Below are 23,258 nucleotides of genomic sequence, written 5' to 3'. Positions count from 1 at the left end.
TCGTACGACACATTTTTATTTCCAGATATTCAAATGGTATAACCGTCTCTGCTTCTACCTGATAATGTTCTTATCTTAGGCTAGTAACTCTACATTTACTGAAGTGAAGGGTGCTAAATTTCCTGTCAATAAATCTATATGTTCGACATCACGAGAGCTACATTTTCACAAATTCTGGACCAGAAGTAGCTGAATATTGGCTAATATAGCACTTTGTTGCAAAGAACAGAGCTGTCCGAATGATTTTGTCTTTGGTATCATATTGCTATTTGAGTTACATGACGTTAATAACATTTTATCGAATAAATAGAGAAGAGTGTTATGGAAAGAAGTCAAAATAGTACATTTCATTTAAGTGCAGTGCAGTGCAACAGAATGTCTTAAATTCACGTTTTGCAGTGCTAATATTAACCCTTAATTACTCTAGTGATAAGAAGTAACATAAGTACTCTCGTTGGGCCAGTTTGACCGGGGCTCCAATTATGCTGAATATACACCTATTGAATTACGTCTTTTTCCACTTTTCAAACACAGTACAAGAGAGATTCTGTTTGGCATGGATTCTAAAAGTCCCTGACAGGATTCCAGAAGAATGTGGCGCCAGATGTCTGCGCAATACCAGGAAATCACGGATTGGTGTTTTATGCACACGCAACTGGCGCCAGATATGCATTCCAAGACGTACAGATCAGTCACATTTGCTGGCCAACACATCAATGTCAGTACACTATAATGCCCCTAAAACCACTGTAGCACGATTCTGACCTTGCAACACGAACGGTAATCCTGCTGGAAGATGTCATCGCCATAGGGAGAGAGTTCAAGCATGGCCGGCCTGGGTGGGCGAGCGGTTCTAGGCGCTACAGTCTGGAACCCCGCGACCGAATCCTGCCTCGGTCATGGATGTGTGTGATGTCCTTAGGTTAGTCAGGTTTAAGTAGTTCTAAGTTGTAGGGGACTGATGACCTCAGAAGTTAAGTCCCATAGTGCTCAGAGCCATTTGAACCATTTTTGAAGTTCAAACATACGATGAAAGTGGTCCGCAGTAATGTTCACATAGTCCACTGGTCCACTGCTGTCATGATGCCTTCGATTACCACCACAGATCCCATGGAAGCCCAATTCAGTGTACCCTATAGCATAATTCTATTACCACCGGGCTGCATTTGTGGTGCGGTGCATGCTTCGTGCAGTCACTGCCTGGATGACGGAGTGTAAGGGCCCAACCACAGACCTGGTGTAACAAGAAATGCGATTCACTCGCCAGGCGACACATTTCTATTGATCGACGGTGAAAGCTCAGTATTGTCCCCGCTGCAATCATAACTGACGATGTCGTTGGGTCAACACAGGAACCCGTGGGGGTCGCGTGATACGGAGCTCCATGTTCAACAGTGGTTTTTGAATGGTGTGCTCCAAAACACTTGTACCTGCACCAGCATTGTACTCTGTCATCAGATCTGCCACAGATAGCTGCCTATACTTGGTTACACAGCGGGGGATCCTCCGAGCTCTACATTTTGTGATGAGATGTGGTCGTAAAATACCAAGACGACCTACTCGTTATTTTACCACCCTTCAACCACTTTCCATACGTTCTCTCGACAGTAGTACACCAACAGGTGACCAACTTCACCGTTTCAGAGATTCTCGTTTCCAGCCGTTGGGACATAACAATGTGCCCTTTGTCGAAACCGGTTGTATCAGTGGATTTCCGAATTTGCGGCCCGTATCTTCGTTATAATGACTGCTCATTCGTCTCTTTTCCGCTTGTATTCTTTCCTTACTGTGTCACGTGCTCGCAGTACCACCAGGAGGCGTTCAACCTAGTGGCAAGCAGTGATCATAATGTTTTGGTTCATGAGTATGTATGTCTAGTTTTAGAAAAAAGAAATGTTATAATTTATAGACGATCTTTCAACATAAAAGAAAGCAAACAGCATGTACTTAACACAATTTAATGACACCTAACTCCAAAGAAAATGCTTTACATAAAAATACATATCTTCTTGGACCTTCAAAATATTTCAGTGAGCTAAGTATTTTGTACAGATAAGTTTGGGATGCGCTTTACATACATGTTCCATACAAGTAACACATAGTGCTTAATGCTTGTTGTCGTATTTTCTTGGACAGATGTGGCATCTCTTAATGACACTCTGTTTGCTTTGATCTGTCTGCCAATACTTCCACATATTTCATTACCACCCTTTTTAGTTACACGAATTGGTGAGTTAAGGAAGCCTATTACACACTGCAGCATTTGTGTGAACGTTTCTGACCCTGTGCTGCAGTTTTACATAGATTCAGTCACCTTTTTTTCGTAAACTGTTAACCAATACTGCCATTAACGAGTGAATACCACTACAGTTGTAAACTGTTAAGGTCCATGAAGTAGTGTTCTCATGATGTAGTGTTAATAATGTTACATTGTTCTTTTACAGACCTTCTCTGCAGAACTGAACTCTATTGTACCATGTGAATAATTTCCTTGCAACACAACTTAAAACATTCACTTGTTCAGGTCAGGAGACTGAATGTTATATATGGAATTCTTCATTTATTTTTGCTCATAAACGTAAGTCATTAATCGAAAAATCAATGTGAAGTGGGGAAATATCATAGCAGCATAACATTCGTCGTATAACACACAATGCTTACCCCTGTAACTAGAATAATTCATTTTTTATATATTCTTATAATTTTAAAATCCCCTTAGTGGAATGAAAAATCTATAAACGTCAAGGTACTACGCTTTAGACGGAGATTTATATCAGTTTCGAGGTAACAAAGTTAATTTTAAGTAGCACTTTTACATTTCATTTATAATATGATTTTATTATCATTTAGAAACACCGACTTTGTAAGTAAAAGAAGTGGTACGCCAGAGGAATCAATGTCAACTTTGCTGAAGACGTGTTGTGATCGTGTATGGCACTTGATTATGTAAATTCTGTTGCATCAAGGTTTTCGATTAAAGTTCCCACAAATTAGGGATTCACTTTTTATTACAATATCAACAATTTATCATTGTAAGAACCGGATAGGACCAAGGTAATACAATCAGAAATAATCAAAAGCGAACTGCAAAAGTCTGGAAAGTGATTATCACAGATTTTTAATAACAAATCAATGTTATATGACTGATAACATTAACACTATAACAGTTTCCAATTTTTAAGCAGCACTGTTCTAGATAAAACTTTGCGAGAGGCATACTGTCTTCTTGTTATCTTCCCTCGAGGGCTATTCATAAACTGCATGTTAAAAATAAAAAATAACTTTAGTTTCATGGCGCTTGCACGGTTATAAAAAGAGACTATGAAGATCATAGAGCGTAGTCAGCTCTTCGTTGCTTTTGTCAGTGTGTAAGCAGCAAGCGACTGAAATGGACGGTGTTATTTCATTTCTTACAAGCAAGAGAAATCTATGCTGCCGAGATTTATAGTCGATTGTGTTGTGTGTATGGGGACTGGATTATGAATGATGATGTTAGTGATGCAGAAAATTCAAGGCAGATCGCATAGATGTGGTGGAGGAAGATTTCGGATGTCACTGATAAACTTCTTCAACATGTTGACGAAATTATGTGTAAGTGACTTCGATTCAGCATTTTGGAAGTTCCTTAAGATGTGCCTCAATATCAAGGACAACCCTCTTTAATATTGTCACACAGAGGTAAGGTTATACGTTTTGTGCACGGTGGGTACTAAAATGTCTAGCTGATATTCAACAAATCCGAGAGAAGCGCTCGAACTTGTCATTCCTTCAGCGCTATCGTGCAGATGAGAAGAAATTTCTGATCAGAATGGTGACTTGGGGCAAGACATGAAACAGTCCAAACAGTGGATGTACGCTCATTCTCCCAATAAGGCTCGAAGACAGCTTTCAGTAATCGCTAGAGACATTTGACACCTGTTTTCATAAAAATTATGCGTGAGAATACTGTCACATCACGATATTCTTGCGAATCTCCGAAGCTGAGTCCAAGACAAACGGTGTGGGATGATTACCGAAGGAATCATTCTCCTTCACGACCATGTCCAAAACAATATGTGAATCAAACTAAGAAAAAATTCAGACTCTTTGGCTGGAAGATTTTTCAACATCCTCTCAAAAGTTAGGACTTGTCACCTATCGACTTTCATCTCTCCTCCGTGATGAAGGCCTGGCTGGCTACTCAGCACTTCACGGCAGACAACGAAATAAAGGATGCTAAAAGAACTGACTGAAGCATCGGACGGTACTTCTGGTTGATGAAGGGATAAAGAAGCTGGTGTTACAGTGTGATCAATGTTCCAATCTGTGGAAACTATGTGGCGAAGTAACGTCAACATACAAGTAAATATAATATGTAAAATATTATATTTTTCCTTTTTCTAAAAACCTATTGGCGGTTAATATATTAACAGTTCTCGTATATCTTCTTTGATGTATTTTCTATTTTATATTTACACATTTATATGCAATAGTTTTAGCAACATTATTGTATTTTCTTCCTTTTTCCGTTGACTTCATGTTTCCTCTCTATTTTCATCATTTCCTCGATGTGTTATAGCTAGAATACTTAAGTGTCTATTTTTGACTGAGATGACTGGTCTTACTGATTCTCTAATACCGTGCTCACACCCTGCCGCGTTTTTAGACATTTGTACAGTTCTATAGGAATTTTATTTGGTTTGCTTGTATTCAGTGGTTAGTTCTCCTCTTCATCTTTTATACTTTTGCTAAATGACTTGGATACAGCACATCCGTCTTATCATTCCTCCTCTTTTTGTATTTCGTTTCATCTTCAGTCTAGTTTACTGGAAAGAAAAGTATTTCTATTGATACTGCCAATACTGAAGTTTTCTGTCATTAGGCGGTGAATCTTTCTAAGGATACTCATTCATTTCTGATGTAAGTCTCTAACTCTTTCATGAGAAACATTAATTCATTGATCGGGATCATTTTCAATCCATAGTTTATTTGTTTATCCTTTCATATGGATAGTCTGTTTGCTTTGAGTGTACACACATCATTAAATTATCTGGAAATGAAACGCTTTTATATGCTTTTACGACACGTAAGCTCTTTAAAGTTGAGGAAAGAGTGAACGATTTCACAAGTGCTTGCCCATGTCTTATCCATAAATTTTCCACTTTAGTACTTATATGTACGTCACAGTGAGCTTGTGATGGACGCCTCATGTTTCTATAACAGTGCTTTAGACGAGAAAGGAATATGCAAAATTTAAATGCTACACGTATGTACATAATATATCGTATAAATTTAATGATAGCTTTTAAGAAATGAGAAGCACCTATAATACCACCAAGAACTCAGATGACAAGCCAATAATAAACAAAAAAAGAAAGACGGAAACGTGGAAGGTTTATGCAGAAGGGCTATGTTGAGAACTAGAACTTGTAGGGAATTTCATAGAAAGGAAAGAGAGAACGATGAAGGTGGAATAGGAGATGTAATACTGATATTGTGGAATAATTTTGCACAGCGCAGGAAACCTAAGTCTAACTTGAGAAGATGACGTTCCATCGCAATTATTAAGATTCTTGAGACAACCCAGATTTCAAGAAGAATTTAATAATCCCTGCACCAAAGAAGGTAAGGCCTGACAGGTAATGTGTATCACTGACCAATCCGTTGAGCAAGTCATGATTGCCAATGACTAACACGATTTATCTACAGAAGAATGAAATGATTAAAATGAACTTCCCAAGGTGAAGATCAATGTGGGCAGTGGAGGAATGTAAGAACACGAAAGACAATATTGGACCTATGACTAATTTTTGAAGGTAGGTTGACGTACGTCAGCTCCAGAGTTATAGCGTTCACATATTACCATAAAGGTTTGACAGTGATAACTGGAAAAGTCTCTTTGAACTTCTAAAGTGGCTTAGGATCAACCACTGAGAGCAGAAGTTTATCTACAACTTTTACAGAAACCAAACTGAAGAGTTAAGAGACACAAGATATGAAACAGCGGCGATAATAGTGAAGAGCAGGACGCAATATTGAAGCCTAATCTGTATATAGAGCAAGCAATAAAGTAAATCAAACAGAAATGTTGAAAAGGGATTAAAGTGCAAGAGGAAGAAGTAAAAACTTCAAGTTTTCCTTGTGGGAGTGCAATTCTGCCAGAAACGTTAATCGCTTGGAACGAGGTAATAAGATAAACATCGACAAAACTAAGACAAGAGTAAATGGAATCCAGTCAAATTGAATCAGCGGACGCTGAGGGAATTAGATTAGGAAATGAGACTCTAAACTTAGCATATGAATTTCTCTATTTGGGCAGTAAAATGACTGACGATGACTGCAGTAGACAGGATATAAAATGCAGACTGGCAAAAGCAAGAAAAAAATTTCTGAAGTAGAGAAAGGTGTTAACATCGAGTACAAATTTAAGTATTTGTATGTCTTTTCTGAAGGTATTTGTCGTAGTGTACCTTTATGTGGAGGTAAAATGCAGACGATAAAAAGTTTAGACAAGAGTGTAGAAGATTTTGTAATATGGTGCGACAGAAGAATGCTGAAAATTAAATGGGTAGGTCGAATAACTATTCACGAGGTAATGAATCGAATCATCGAGAAAACAAATACAGGGTTATTCGCAAATACTTCCGGGGTTTCAGAGGACGACTGTGCGAAAATATCAAAGGATACAGAAAAAAAAAAATCAATGGATAGAGCGTGTCTCCAGATTTGTAACTCACGTTACAGGCGCTCCATAATGGAACCATTCGCAGTAAACGACAACCGTGGCTTTTCATTCACTGAAGTACCTGGGAAGTCTCCCAGCAGTCCGATTTGAAAATTTGTTCACTCGTTGACTGTCTGTAGGCGCCAACTATTTCGATGGGAGGGGATAATTTCTCTACATTTTCTGACACAGTTGGCTCCACAACAACGCCACAGTATGTACTGGGCATCTAAACTTGGAGACATGCTCTATTCACCGATATGTGTCAATTCTATATGCCTTGTAGTTTACGCGCAGTTGTCAGTTGAAACCCTGTAGGCATATATGAAGAACGCTCTATATGACACAACTTGCCAAAAAGATGGGACTGATTGATAGGATACATCCTGATGGCATCAAGGAATAGTCAGTTTGATTATGGGGGAGGCGAGAGCATCAAACCAGTCTTTGACAGAAGACTACGAGAATAACAATGCACATTAAGCAGGCGAAGAAAAATAGCCCATGAGAACAAATGAAGCAGAAAATATTCAATGTGATACTGTGAGAGTGTTAGAGACTTTCAGGGTTGATGGAGAAGGGTAAATGTATCAATTTGACGTAAGGGACCCAGGTCTGGAATCAACCAATTCGACAGATATAATCAGAAATCGTTCTGATACCTTCGATATTGGGATATATGTACCGGTACTGTTTTTGCTAAGATTCTAAGGTAGGCAACTTTCAGAGGTCGTAGTAAGAACCAAAATATGAAAACATGCATAGTAAACATGGGCTCTAAAATGAATACCTTAACAAGTGTGAGCACTTATTCATCTTCGCTACTGTGAAACACATCTCTTCTACTGAACAAGTGCCCATAGCTCTTAAGGCATGCATTTTAGATCCCATATTTAGCAGAAATGTTATTTTCTTATTTTGTTTCGTACTACCTCCTACAAAAATATGGGAAGCAAAGAGCTTGCAATAGAAGAGATTTGCTTCACAGTATTGAAGAGGAGCAGGTGTTCATACCTCATAAGGCGTGTATTTTACAGTTCATGTTTCTTACGCTTTATTCTGGCCTTGGTCCATATCACCAACTCTAATAGTTGCCAACCTTACGATATCTGCAACAATAGTACCAGTACACGTATTCGACTGTAAGACGTATCAGAAAGAACTTTGCTTATAGCTTTCGACTCTGTCGTTTGTGGACCAGCGTCCATTATCTCAGATTGATATATTTTCCCTTCTTCATCATACCTGAGAGTCTGCAACATCATTACGGTATCACTCTGTATAAAAGGCGTTTATCTATTACGTAGGGTGTTACAGAACGATACCGTCAAACTTCGAGAAGTTGTAAAGGGTTTTGCGAGGAAACAATTGAGGATAGGAAGCCATGTCCAGAAACGTCATCTAACGACACGTAAGAACATCTAAGTTATTGGTGCTGGCGCCTGCCGCTAGGCCACCCCTCTGTCAGCAAACGTGACTTTGTAAGCTGTTGGACCATAGGTGGAACGTCTCTTAATGTTGTTTGTTTGTTTGTTATTTTGTGATTGCGACTCATTGCCGTGATTGCCAGTAGAGAAGATGGGGTGAGCTGCTGCGCAGACAAGCTTTCTCTCCTATGAATACCATGCTGTGTTGCCTTGGTTGATGACCATTTCAATGTAATGCCGAAACTGGTAGCACATAAGAAGTTCATAAAATAAATTTATACAATACATATGGCTGTTGGTAAATTACTGCATCAAGAAATACATACCAGCCGTTGTCCCATGGTCCACAATGGATCGACGAAGATTTCAGACACAGGTTTCCATCTGCATTTTATTTTGTCCTGTATACAGAAAAAGTTGGAGATTTTAGAGGTTTCCAGGAGAAAAATAAACTGCAAATTGGAAACCTGTGACCGAAACCGTCGTCTACCGAGACAACGGAACATAACATTCATAGGAGATAAGTGCTCTCTACCCAGCAGGCAGCTCTATCTTCTCCACTGGCTATCGTGTCAATCAGTCGCAATCACTGAACAACAAACAACAATGCGAGACATTCCACCTATGGTCTCTCAGCGTAGAAAGTCACGTTTGCTATCGAAGGAGTGGCCTAGCAGCAGGCGCCAGTGGCTATAAATTTTGACACTGTACCCTCGAAGTTTGTCAGTACACGTTTGTAACACCCTGTAGGTACAAACAAAAGAGACGAGTAGAGGACGATGAAAGAAGTAAATAATCCAAATGAGCCTAGGTCTGGAATCAAATGGTTTACTCAGTATGACGTATTACGACTGAGTATATGGACAGCTTCATGAACAGCTTGTCAGTCGCTGAGTATCGAAACTGCAGATATAAACTTGAGGACAAACATATTACAAGTGTTCTACGTAGTGACCATTCACGAGAAGGCAAGCTTCAGCAAGTCTCCTCATCGATGCTAATACACGTTCCGAAACACCAGGCGTGTTCACAACGCGTTGACAACCATCCAAAATGTGTTTCCGCAGGTCACCGACGCTGTAAACAGTTCTGGAATACAAAAAAGCTTTTAAATATGCCCACAAAAAACAATCCAACAGATTCAAGTCGCGGGTCCTGTGATGCCACTGCGCTGGCGAGCCACGGCCAGTGCAATTGTCGAAGACTAGTTCTACGAATTAGCGAACGTGTGACGGTGTACTATCATGCATATACCACATACATCATCCAAATTGTCGATTAGCTTGTGTAACAGGAAATGAAGGTACACACGAACTGTAAGGACATTAACAACACATCATGTGTGAAGCATGGTCCAATATTAAGAAGATAACAGTGCCGTATATCGTTGTCCTACCGTCAGGACAAACGTCTGCCGTACAGTACCAAATGAAAGTGAACGTGTAATTCAGGTACGTTTCGTGTGTTCATTATTATGACTGCCATACCAAGGGTTTAACCTATTGACCTCAGGGGCTGATAAGTGGTACCAAGCGAGTCCAGACACACATTACCATACATTCAAGTTCATCGGGACTTGTTGCGGTACAGGGCCGCAGTTGTGCAGCATTTAACACGTTGACGACGGTGCTGAGAATTGTGTGTCTCATTGCGGGGCGGCGCACGTATTCATGCTTTACTTCACCTGGCAATGCTGCTTTTTCTGTTTCTCCCTGCGGGGTGGCGGTCGTATTCAAACGCCCTAGACTGCTATTTGAATATACTGACCTTCCGCAAAAAAAGAACTAGACTAATGATAAATTATCTTTTATCTAATTTTTTCCGGAAGCACTCTTATTGAAGGGCCACGCACAATTGAATCCACAGATGTTGGTTGCGCCTGGCTGATAGGTAATGCATTTTACGGTAGTGCATTGCTGGTAGCATAATTGTTTGAGTCGAGCGTGAGCCACCGGTGATACTCGCTGGTGAGAACGTCCAAATGGTTCAAATGGCTCCAAGCACTATGCGACTTACATCTGAGGTCATCAGTCCCCTAGACTTAGAACTACTTAAACCTAACTAACCTAAGGACATCACACACATCCATGCCGGAGGCAGGATTCGAACCTGCGACCGTAACTGCAGCGCGGTTCTGGACTGAAGCGCCTAGAACCACTAGGTCACAGCGGCCGGCGGTGTGTACGTGTTAATGTCATCGGGTATCGTCTATGTTTCCTAGTAGAACTCTTGTTATAATTTTTCACACAAATAAAATTGCAGACGCGTTAAGCCTGGTGACCATGCATGCCATTTTGTGCTTCCCTACGAACTCTAAATTTTCTGATGAGAAGGTCAAATTATTTGTATTCTTCATGTTCGTACCACATGGAAAGCCTTGTGTCCATCGAGAGGTCTTTCAATAACTGCGGCAGCATGTTTGTTAGAAATCATAGGTACTTATGGCTCTTAAGAGTTCCACCAATAAAATAGGGACCAATGACATGATTCTTAAAATTCGCACATCACATATTGACGGACTACAGTTGTCGGTTATCCACGTCTTTCAGGTAACATCGATTTTCAGCTGGCAATTGGTGCATGCTGTGAAGTATGACTTGTCCATGACTTGTAAAGGATATTTAATCCGTAGAACGTGCGGAGATATGGCGAATCACTTTTCAGGGAACTGTAAGCGATTTTGAAAGTCATAACCCTGAAGGGAAATTTGGGAAGGATGAGACGGTTTGAAATGTGATATTTGCAGAATATTCTTTTGGATGATCCCATTCACACATTCAAGGTGCCTGATAGTAGCGGGTGGATTGTATGTTACCGCTGTCCAAATAATAGTTGTAGGTTTCTCATCAGTTGCTGTTCTTTTTTGTTGGTATATTTTATTCATCACGCAGTTTCTTGATTTTTAAAATAAAAGTTTGTAAAGAATGATCGTGAGGGCTTGGCACCACAGGATTTTTTTTGGTGCGTGCCGCTGAGGAACTGTTACCTTCCGCGACGAAGTATTCTACAATGTAATGAGTGTAATTTGGTTGTGGTGCTACTTACGTCTGGGTTTATAGTGCAGAGACCTCCATGGAGTTTGCGTGCGACACTGATGGTGCCTAACTGGGGAGGGGGGGGGGGGCGGTCTTCAATGGTATAACATGACGTGCAATGTCAATGCCATCTGTGAGGCGTGGCTCTGCCTACCAGTGCCGGCGTAAATTTTCGTAAAGAGTCGTCTTCCATGGTCCTGGATCTTCTCTGTAAGGTATCATTCTCTAAGTTCCTGATGTATCTCTCTCGTCCATGACCATCTGTGGCTGTCAAGTGTTCACCTCAGACATTTATTTCGGAGTGGTTGCAATTTTTTAATGTTGGAGAGACAAGTTTTGCACCAAGACGTTACCCCATATAGGAAGGTCGGTTGAACAGTAGCCTTATATAGGCGTAGTTTAGTAGCTCGGTTTAAATATTTACTCATAAACAATGGTATTAGAGCGCGAATCATTTTAGTGGTCGTCCTTTTCCTTATCGTAAAGTGCTTTTTAAAGGTTAGTCCCTTCTCCAGTATGATTCCGAGGTATTTGACTTCGGAGAACCAAAGGATCCACTGGTTTAAAATCTCCAGGTTCATTCTGAGAACTGGATGTTTCTCAGTAATAAGAATTGCTGCTGTCTTTTCCGCGTTCAGCGTGATTTTCTTCATTTTCGCCCAAACGGTCGTGAGGAAAGCTGTATCGTCAGAGTACAGGCTGGCACTCACGTGTTGCACAGTCGTCACATCATTGATATAAAAGTTAAACAACAACGGGGATGGCACCGATCCTTGCGGTATTCCCGCGTGCGTTGTCTTCTACTCCAGTTTCTTGTCATCGATAAGAATAAAACATTTTCTGCCATAAAGGAAGTTGGCGATGAGTTTCACGTAACAGTCATGAATCGGTGTGTGGTCACGTAGCTTGATGATGAGGTTGCCCTCCACACCTCGTCGTATGTTTTTTCAACGTCAAGGAACACCCCTCCGGCCAAGCTGGTCCTATTCAGATTAACTTGGATGTGTTCCGTGATGCTCAACAGCTGCAATTCAGCAGAAAGCTTTGTTTGAAACCCGAACTGTTCGGGCTCGGATATAACGGTGTTCTTCAAGCTGCGTGCCTGACCCCTTCGGGAGCAATCGTTCCAAAACGTTGCCCATAGTGGGAAGGAGGCTTATTGGCCTGTAACGCGAGAGCAGAGTCAGATCCTTGCTCATTTTGAGGATGGGAAACATTTTATCGGTCTTCCAGGCTGTGGGAAAGTATTTGTTCAGCAGACAACTATTGGTTACTCGTGTCAGTAGCACAACGGCTTTCCTAGGCAGATGTTTCAAACGAGTATTGGTTAAACGTCTTTGCCCGGCGACGACGAGCTGGTGGCCTGAATGGTACGGCGTACTTCGGCTGGCGAAATGGCTGGCGTGGAGATGGGAGGGTACGGAATGCTTCCATCTGTTGTCGTACCCGTTCCTTCTCCACCTGGATTTTGTCGTCCTAGAGGTTGGATAAGTCAGTTGGCGTTTATAAGTAGAGGCGTAGAGTTCTGCCTGGCTGAGAGAGTCGAAGGTAAGTCGATCGGAACCTCTGAGCGCCCTATTTGACTATTAGGCTTGGCGAAAGTTTTGAAAGATCTTCAATTCATCACGGGTACGAAGCAGGGAATCAGACATCTGGTCCTCCCATATCCCTCGACTCCACTGCTGGATGCGTCTATGAAGTTCCCTGGAAAGACAATGCATTTCCCTCCGGTCTTCAGTGTGGCGGAACCTTAGCCATCGCCTTCAGCTGACGTACCGTTAAGTCCTGAGCTCAGCCAGTAACGGTGGAAAGAGTTCAAAATGAGGTTCAGGGCGGTAATTTTCCGTGGTTGCGCGTCTAGAAGCCCGTTCAGTCTTGGTGATCAAAACCTCGATCACGACGTCGATGTCCTAAATATAGTCGACTGTCTGTGTAGGCCGAACATTGTTGGTGAGATGCTGTTCGAATTTCTTCCAGTTCACTTCTCTCAAGCTTGGTGGAGGACAGCAGTACCTTCGTGAATGATTCCAAGCGCTAGCTTGAGGTCTGAGGATAGATGGTTGATAGCGAGGAGTTGCAAGATAGGATGGATATTCTTGACCACAGCAATGTACAGTACGTCCGCTCCTTGGCGATCAAATTCAGGTATTCTTGTCATATCAAAAATGGTTCAAATGGCTCTGAGCACTATGGGACTCAACTGCTGTGGTCATAAGTCCCCTAGAACTTAGAACTACTTAAACCTAACTAACCTAAGGACATCACACACATCAATGCCCGAGGCAGGATTCGAACCTGCGACCGTAGTGGTCGTGCGGTTCTTGTCGTATCCCTGGGTCCCATAACTGTTATATTCAATTCATCTTCGACATGTAGAAGCTGGCGTCAGGGTGCCGATCACATTGGCGACGGGGATTGTAGTCCTGTGGCCATCCTGAGGTGACGCCACCTCTGCATATGACGTTGGTAGGCGACACCGCGGAGGTCGTTGTAGCGTTTTTGGCTTTGGACGCATCCTCCCAGGAACTGCAACAGGCATCCTCGCATGAAATTGCTCCCTTGTCGTTGTCGTCGTTGTTGACGGTACTGGATCGTCTCTCGTTGGCCGCAGTGTCTTCGCTGGTGGTCGCTGGGTTGCGGACTTGATTTCATGTTTCTTCAAAAGCGTTTGGTAAACTATACAGCCGCTGCAGGAGGCGACATGTTGCTTCTCACAGTTTGCACATTTTGGTTTTGTCGTCTTTTGTTGTGGGCAGTCCGTAAAAAGGTGGTGAGCCGCACATTTTACGCTACGTACCGGCGTATGGCAATGACTGGCCCTGTGCTCAAAGTGTTGGCATTTTTGGTACTGGTTTGGTTCCGTCTTTCGGTTCGTAAAGTTCAGTTCGCACTCTGGTATCAGGTAGGGATTTGATGTCACATAACTTGGGATTGTCTTTGGCTGGTGGCAGGTTTATACCGTAGATTGGAAGGCGCTTCAGGTATTACTGTGAAGGGTCCACGTGTTTCTTATGTCGGTGTACCATCGCCTTCGGGAAACGTTTTTCACGCAGTTGTTGTGTCAGTTCTTCCTCCATGATGGAAGCCGGAAGGCGCTTGATAACTACTTCGAGCTATTCCTGTTACGGTGGATGGTGTGAAAAATAAGGAAGCTGGTAACTTTTAGAAAACTTGATGGCTTTGTGTTGGTCTTCAAATGATTCAAAGTGATATTTCATTCTGTCATCCTGGAAGAGTGCCGTCAGGGTGCCGGTAGCCTGCTGCTTCAGAGCCTTATTCAGGTCTGCATCCTGGAAGAGTGCCGTCAGTGTGCCGGTAGCCTGCTGCTTCAGAGCCTTATTCAGGTCTGCATATTTCTCTGTGTAATATATGGTAACAAACGGTCCTTTTTTATGCTTGGCTGTGCTTGATGGGGCCGTTTCTCCTTGCTGGACCGTCGGCGGCTGTGATTGGTAGAAGTCAGTTGCCTCTTCCTGCGGCATTGCCGGTGTGAAACGGCTGTGTGTTTACACTGAGTCTGCGCTACCTTTAACAGGGCTTTCATCCGTGTCTAGACTGCGTTTGTGGTGAAGTTTATAATTTCCTTTTGAGTCATCAGTCTTCTGACTGGTTTGATGCGACCCGCCACGATTTTCTGTCCTGTGCCAACCACTTCATCTTAGAGTAGCACTTGCAACCTATGTCCTCAATTATTTGCTAGATGTATCCCAATCTCTGTCTTCCTATACAGTTCTTGTCCTCTACAGCTCCCTAGAGTACCATGTAAGTCATTCCCTGCTGTCTTAACAGATGTCCTCTCATCGTGTCCCTTCTCCTTGTCAGTGTTTTACACATATTATTTTCCTTTCCGATTCTGTGCAGAAACTCCTCATTCCTTACCCTATCAATCCACCCGATTTTCAACATTCGTCTGTAGCACCACATCTATGACGCTTCGATTCTCTTCTATTCCGGTTTTCCCACAGTCCATTTTCCACTACCATACAATGTTGTGCTCCAAACGTACATTCTCAGAAATTTCTTCCTCAAAATAACGCCTATGTTAGATGCTAGTAGACTACTCTTGGCCAGGAATGCCTTTTTTGCCAGTGCTAGTCTGCTTTTAATGTCCTTCGTGCTCCGTCCGGCATAGTTTATTTTGCTGCCCAGGTAGTAGAATTCCTTAACTTCATCTACTTCGCGACCATCAATCCTGATGTTAAGTTTCTCGCTGTTCTGATTTCTGCTACTTCTCATTACTTTCGTCTTTCTTCGATTTGATCTAATTCCGTATTCTGCACTCATTAGACTGTTCATTCCATTCGTCAGATCATATAATTCTTCTTCACTTTCACTCAGGATACCAATGTCATCAGCGAATCTTATCATTGATATCCTTTGACCTTGAATTTTAATTCCACTCGCGAACCTTTCTTTTATTTCCATCACTGGATGGAATAAAACCGTTTGGGTGAGTGGTAGACTTTTCATTTGTCTGCACTAGAAGGTCGCAATCTCTGGCCGGAAGTCCATGTTGTCTATGTTTTCTTGTGATACCTCCCTTGAAAATTCTTCTATATTTTCTCCCATAAAAGTGACCACTTTACGTGGGATGGATGGTAGAGTGTTCTCTGTGCTACTTGATGGTTCAAAATAAACCGCAGTAGATACCATACAGTGCGACTCATCTCGCTGTGCAATTGTCGTCTTGTAGTGCCATCTCTGGGTGGTAGGTGTCTTCTTCCTTGCTGTTCTAGGGTGGACTGGTTGCTGATTCTATTCTTGCTTGGTAGCCGTTGCTGTCTAGAGGAACGCGGGCTTGCCACCCGTGGGTGGGGTCCTGGATCCTCAGTGTCCCCTAAACCTGACATGTCTAACAGCCTGACTAGTCCAGGCCATCTGTCCTGTCGCTATCACAGACGGGGTAACAACGACCATTTTGCTTCTAAGCGTACAGAGGTGTCGCGTAGTCGCAGCAGAGCAAGACAGGGTCTTTTCAGCATACACTCGCACCGCTGCTCTTAGCAGTTTTGCAGCATTCGTCATAAACGAGAACTATATCAACTTTTTCCACTGTCGTATACTTTGTGGGAATCCGAACAGCTTCATGAGGACGCCATCTTATTGCTGCAATAACAGAGCACAGCCTCATGGATTTCAGGTGCACAGGTAAACACACGAACTGTATCTGAGTTACGCTTAACACTTTCCACAGAAGGGCGATGTTTGTGGACCTCTTCTATACACCAGATGACATTGATTGTCGAACAGCCACTAGAGTCCCACACACCGTATATTGCCTAGCTTCTTATCTACGATGCGCATTTGGAAAGTAAGATTCGATTAGGCGCGAAATGGAAAGCACTGTGAAAATCCGATGGAACTTTGCACAGATGTGTTGGGCAGTGTCTTTAGTGTGTCTGTCGATCGCTTCACGTAGCTCTTTTCCGTTCAGAGCGGACAGTGGTCACGTAGAAATGCTTAAATACTCCAGATGAGTATGTGGGTGTGGCTGATTTCTGTGCTGAGTGTACTGGAAAGTTTGTACAACGCCACGACAAATGTTTTTAGTCGGAGCGGCGACTATTTGTAGAGGTAGCACGAAGGTGTGGCTAACTGTAGCGAATAAAAAATATTTTATGTCCACTGTGGTTTTCATTTCGCGAGCGGTCGGACGTTACTTTTCGAACAGCCCTCGTATAAAGTGGTCCAGTTTACCTTTGGCCACAGTCTAACAGTGCTCATTAACCCAGTTGCATAGTTTATTTTTAATCATACTAATGTGGAGTGCTGTGCAGTGGTTGCAGCTAGACTGGTGCCTTACGTAAAGTGACTATTTTCACGTGTAGCTCTGTCATTGATGGCGTAAAAAATGTCAGCGATTGAGCTAGAACAGAAAGAGGTAGACAACTGTATGGGGAAGATCTTGCACCCAGATCTGTATTTTTATCTCTGAAAATGGATGACCATACTAATTCAAATTTTCCATGACTACCCTATATTCAGTTCTGCCCTGGATGATTTCTTCAACACAGCTACAACTAATTGCTTCCCCATCTTTTCTCAACTAAGTTACTGCTCCATCACCAGTGACCTTGAAGATGACGTAGAGAGCCAATTCGTGAACGTATTTCCACACAATTAGCGTGTCAGTTGCTATCCACTTCCCCCCCCCCCCCCCCCCTCCACCTCCCCTCTTTCTCACAGTCCCTCGACATTAGTCGCACATTCCTTAGCTCTAGATAAGTCCTTTGCAAGTTAATATAAATCCAGTGAGTGTGTAAATGAATCGTTTTCATTAGTAATTATAATACAGCCTGTGCTCAAATTATGCATTAGGGGCGCTTCTGCAGGCCTTTCAGTTTGGCGCCCCTTGAGCCTTAAACTGGCCCTGGTGATGGGACAGAAAATTTCTTCCTGTTTTATGGTTAGCGACTTACAGACACACGCAAGCCTAAGCATCTTATTTCTACAAATTTCAGAGCACAAATGCGTAGGACAACATAAAATGTGATGGTACCGACTGAAAAAGAAATTGAAAATTTACACATCAAATAATGTGATGCTTTTAACTAACTACAGTGGAACTACAAAGTTACTCAGTGTACCAGGATATTATTAACTAAACCTCACTCAAGTACATTTCACGAGAGAATTTTGTATGAAGTCTCAGTGGTACGAAACCTGTGATTATGCAATGTGATCATTATAAAGAGTGACTTGAAAAATAAATTTCCAAGTAGTTAATTGAATTACTATCAATTTGTACTGATTTTATGATTCCTCTGAGATATGTCTGTGTGTCTGAACTGTTATGAGTTACAGAAGACATATGCTACTGAGGTTACGAGAAGTTGTTAACAACATATGCATCAAGTTGATCTTATAAGAATGTTATCAGTGGAGTAGATTGTGGTGTCACCGCCAGACACCACACTTGCTAGGTGGTAGCCCTTAAATCGGCCGCGGTCCGTTAGTATACGTCGGACCCGCGTGTCGCCACTATCAGTGATTGCAGACCGAGCGCCGCCACACGGCAGATCTAGAGAGACTTTCTAGCACTTGCCTCAGTTGTACAACCGACTTCGCTAGCGATGGTTCACTGACAAAATACGCTCTCATTTGCCGAGACGATAGTTTACCATAGCCTTCAGCTACGCCATTTGCTACGACCTAGCAAGGCGCCATTATCAGTTACTATTGATATTGTGAATCATGTACCATCAAGACCGACGTTCTTCATTAACGGATTAAAGTTAAGTATTCCACCAGCAACGTCCGTTTTTCTAAATTCTGATTTCCTTGTCCTGTTCCAGACCTCACGCCAGCCTGCGTGAGCTAAAACGCGTGCCTTTCGGCCTCCTCTAGTAACCCGGTGTTGGCTCTCCTGCCAACCAAAACATAGATGGTATTGGTCACTAATAAATTCTATTGGTTCTTCATAAAGGGAACTTCATTAGTAGTTTAATGTTTTATGGCTGCTGGTAAGTTACTGGGAATAAGTCTTTCTGATTAACGACGTCTTTATGGAACAAAGTAAGGTATTTTATTTTCTTGACGATTGGGCCTGCAGTGAAATATATGTCTTGAAAGGACATTGTAAGTAAGGTTCCAATATAACTGCTTAAGAGATTCATTGATTATTACGACAGCTGTTTCGGAACATATTCATTTTCACGACCTTCGTATACAAAGTTTGAGAATTACAATGGGCTATAGTTCAACAAGAATTTTAGACTTAATTTTTATTACTCAAGAATTTCTTGACTTATTGCAGTATAACTGAAATTGCAGCCATAATTTTCATTATCACGAATTAAACATACAATTATGTTTTAATTCATTTTTATGTTTCTAAATTATATAAGTAAGAGTGGGACTTAGTCTACGTTGTCCTGCTGTATATATAATATCTGGTGTGACTGTATCTGGAGACTGGTCTCGTTATATTTCACGTGAAATCCTAAAATATCGATTTCACGTCGATATTGTGCTGTTTAATACAGTGTGGCATAATATTCTGGTATAATGTTGTCGATATTTTCTGTAATTTTTTTGACAGTTCACACAATAGATGTTTTATATTTCATAATAACAGACTATGGTCAGCGGTGATTATATCTTTAGTATCTCAAGTATATGTATCCTGTCTTTGGTTCTCAACTTACGTCAACGTTATTCTGACTTATAAATAATACCTGGTGTGACTGTTCTTGCTACGTTTTATGTGAACTTCAAGAAGTTTCGGTGTCACGTTGCTGTTAGGTTTCATACAGACATCAGCAGGACATTCTTAAAGTCACCCTGCGAGTAGTTGATAATACTCACTTTTGGCTTCAGGAAACATCAGCCAAACTTGATAAACCAGGTCAAAATATTATACCATATGACAGTATGGAAAAAGAGTAAATAAATATTTCAGCTGATTGGGAAATGTTCCAGTCATAAATGATTTAAGTGTTAGTGAACTCCACCTTTCGTTTTTCAACGTGTAGAAAACTGACTAAGAATTAGATATTAGCACTGAGAGGCTGGTCATGATGGCTGTTACGGTGGTTTGTTAATGTTTTTGAGTGGATTGTTCTTATATTTAGCATTATTCTATGAACAGAGCTATTAATTTGAAACGTTTTATTTATCACAAATTTAATTAAGGAATGAGTATACTGACGTACAGTAGTTATTTTACCCCGTTTTTTGAAGAGGCTTCAGCAGGACGTTCTTAAATTCAGCCAGCGAATAGTTGATAATACACATTCTTGGCTTCAGGAAACATCAAACAGACTTGATGAACTAGGTCAAAATATTATACCATTTGCCATTATGGAAAAAGAGTAAATGAAATATTTCAGCTTTTTATATTTATATCAACTGTATCGGAAAGGATGGGAACAGTAAACAAAGATTTGCGTAGTTGGTTCAGAAGTTCTATGATATGCTCTTCTCACCTGAACTTATGAACAAACTTTGGCTTCAAAAATTTGGCTTTGTAAATCGCTTCTGTCTTCATGTCCTCACATTTTGAGTATACGCTGGGTGGAAACCTCTGATAATATCTGACCTCCACAAAGTGAGAATTTCAAAGTTTAATTAGAAATAACTAACTAGAAATCAGTTACAGATTTATATGGGAATTTATTTAGCGTCTCGTTTTCTGCTTATCATTGAATTAATATCAACTTAAGACGTCTGGCAGCGTTATTGAAAATTTAAGTACCCTGAAACTATATCTTCTGAGATGAGCGCTGATAGCCTAATACACAAATATTTCCGCCTTGCTTTCCTTTTAAATTTAAATGATACACACTTATGTAAAAATAAAATATGAGTATTACTGATTTTTATAAATCTGTAAAAAAAGAACTACAAATGTTCAGTATTGCCAAGTAATTCAGTTTCAAATGTAATACTGAACATTTAAAAAATCTTGTTGCCACCAGGCTAAATGAATATATTCTGGCAGCTTGAACTACATTCAATCCTGTGATATCTTAACAATAAGTGACTATTATTGTTACTAGTGATAAACATTTTAACGTTTCCAAGGATTCACGGTCAAATCTCTATGACCCTTTGCCACTGTAGTCGTAATTCGCGATGTCGTTGGATCATTATGATTACTCTTAAGGGCCGTTTGCTAGGGGGCCCTATGTTAAAGAATGTGCGCTGAACGGTGTGCTCCGAAACCCTTGTGCCTGCACTAGCACTGTACTCTGTTGTTAGATATACCACAGTTCGCCGCCTATCCTGATTAACAGAGAGGACAAACATCCGACCTCTACGTTCTCTGAGGACACGTGCGTATCCGATAACCTGTCGTCTTCTCGTGGTTTCACTGCCCTTCAGCCACTTCCTACAGATGCTCACTACGGTAGCACACGAACAGCTGACCACCTTCGTCGTTTCCGTGATGCTTGGTCTCACGTGCCACACCATAACAGTCTGCCTTTTGTCAGAGTCGCTTATGTAAGTGGATTTTCCCGTTCGATATAATGATGCCCCATTTATCTCTGGTCCACTTATATACTTCCCTTAAAGTGACACCACCAGACGACATTGTTTTTCGTGGAGGGCTGTGGTCATAATCTTTTGGCTAACCAGTGTGCCTAATTACTTCTTCTCTGACAACTCTTTTCAATCTGACCGTATTGATACTCTTGAATCCAGTGCTGCAACCGTCATACAGGGGCTTCTGGTATTCTCACATACGAGAAAAGTGCAGTTCACCACTCCATGCTTGCACACTCCCTGTCCGTAATCACGCACTGCCCCTATTTTCCGCGCCCACAGCGAAGAGGAACTTTTCATCTGGAGCCAGTTATGCCTTTTACACGATCGCATCACCCCAAAAATTGTCACAGAACCGTAAAAAGAATCATGTGAAGCACATACAACACTGCATCACCATCGACGAAGACTTGAACATCATTAGGATCTCCATCACATTAACGTTCAACCTACGCACCTGTACCACCACGTCGAAATACAGCATTTCGTATGATTCAGATGTATTCATTATTTAATGTTCTATTTAATTTACGGAAGGTTGTAGAGTTTAAGAGGAGCAATAGAGGGAATAAAATTATAATAAAAGAAAACACAATATCAGACTGTGAAATTTGTCGGACTGTCGGTTGCTTAACAAAGAAGGACCTTTTCCTTCCTTGGCGCACCTTTATGGGCTCGGATGTAAGAGCCTCAGGCCGTGTATTCAACCAAATGTGCACCAACTTCAGAGCCAATTGAAACGTAATGAGTGTTTTAACCTACCTCCCTAGTCTCGGTCTCGTCACACTTGTTGCCAACGAGCATAACGGGGATTGTGGCGAGCTCGGCCCCCTTCATGTCGCGGATCACCTCCCAGATGGGTCGCAACTCCTCCAGCGACTGGCGGGACGTCACGGAGTATACCAATATGAAGGCGTGCCCCTTCGATATGGAAAGCCGCTGCATCGCTGGGAACTGGTGAGAGCCTGTCGTGTCTGTGATCTGCAGCGTACAGATGTTCTTGTTGCAGCTGATCACCTGCGGAGATAAACCAACTCATTATTACATACAGGCGGGGCAGTGAACTCTGTCGATAGTTATCCCACTTAACAAATACCATGCGACTTTATACATACTAAGAGAAATAAAAACGACGCATCACGAAGGAATAATGCGAATGAGTCGGAAATCGGAAGATGTGATGTACATATTATAGAGAAAAAAATCATTACAATTTCAGAAAAAACTGGATGATTTATTCAAGAAAAGAGCTACATAAATTGGGCGAGTCGATACCGCGTTGGTCCACCTCTGGGCATTACGAAAGTAATTAATCGGATTGGCATTGACTGATACAGTTGTTGAATATCCCCCTGAGGGATATCGTGCCAAATTCCAAATGGCGCGTTAGATTCTAAAATCCCGAGATGGTTGGAAGACTCTGCCCATAGTGCTCCAAACGCTCTCATTTTTCGAGAGATCCGGCGATCTTGCTGGCCAATGTGGGGTTTGCCAAGCACGAAGACAAGCAGCAGAAACTCGAGCCGTGCGCCGGCGGGCATTATCTTGCTGAAATGTAAGCCCAAGATGTCTTGCCATGTAGGGCAACAGAACTGGGCGTTCAGCAACGTCGACATACCGCTGCACTGTAAGGTTTCCTGTAAGAGATCTTGCTATGAAAAGAATCAGCAACCCAGATCATCATTCCTGGTTGTCGAGACGTACAGTCAGTTCCACAAAAAAGTGTAAGCCATAATTTGAAATGTAACGTCTGCAGCGACATATCTGGTAGTGGTCTCGAATCTGTAATCAGTGCGCTTTTGCACAGTGTATAGATAAACAGTATGACAGTTGAATGTTTTGATTTGTCGTTTGCAGTTTAAAATGAGTGCAAAATATCTGAGGCGTTTGTGCTCCTTGTAATTCATCAAAAGGCACCAAAGCTTTCATATGGAACTGCTGCTAAAATACATTCGTTGCGAAGTGGGGCAGACGGTATTTAGAGGTTGGGAAAGTGGATGGTTTACCACAGAGAGGGTTGACGTGCGCGAACTGGCAATTTGAATTTATTTACAGCCAATTTAAACGCTTTATCAAATATGCCTTCTGAGGCCCGTTAAGAAGCTA

General features: G+C 41.7%; 1 protein-coding gene across 1 annotated transcript in view; it reads right to left on the bottom strand.

Moving 5' to 3' along the window:
• Positions 1–23,258, bottom strand: part of LOC124723121 (GTP-binding protein Di-Ras2) — an 857,802-nt gene that overhangs the window by 32,658 nt on the left and 801,886 nt on the right. Inside the window, exon 6 of the mRNA XM_047248304.1 lies at positions 21,915–22,169. Within this exon, the coding sequence (XP_047104260.1) occupies positions 21,915–22,169 (255 nt within the window). The remainder of the gene's footprint in view (positions 1–21,914; positions 22,170–23,258) is intronic.

The sequence above is a fragment of the Schistocerca piceifrons genome, chromosome X, assembly GCF_021461385.2.
Source record: "Schistocerca piceifrons isolate TAMUIC-IGC-003096 chromosome X, iqSchPice1.1, whole genome shotgun sequence".
Lineage (NCBI taxonomy): Eukaryota > Metazoa > Arthropoda > Insecta > Orthoptera > Acrididae > Schistocerca > Schistocerca piceifrons.
Note: the sequence above shows the minus strand (reverse complement) of the source record. Positions and strands in the feature narration are given on the sequence as shown.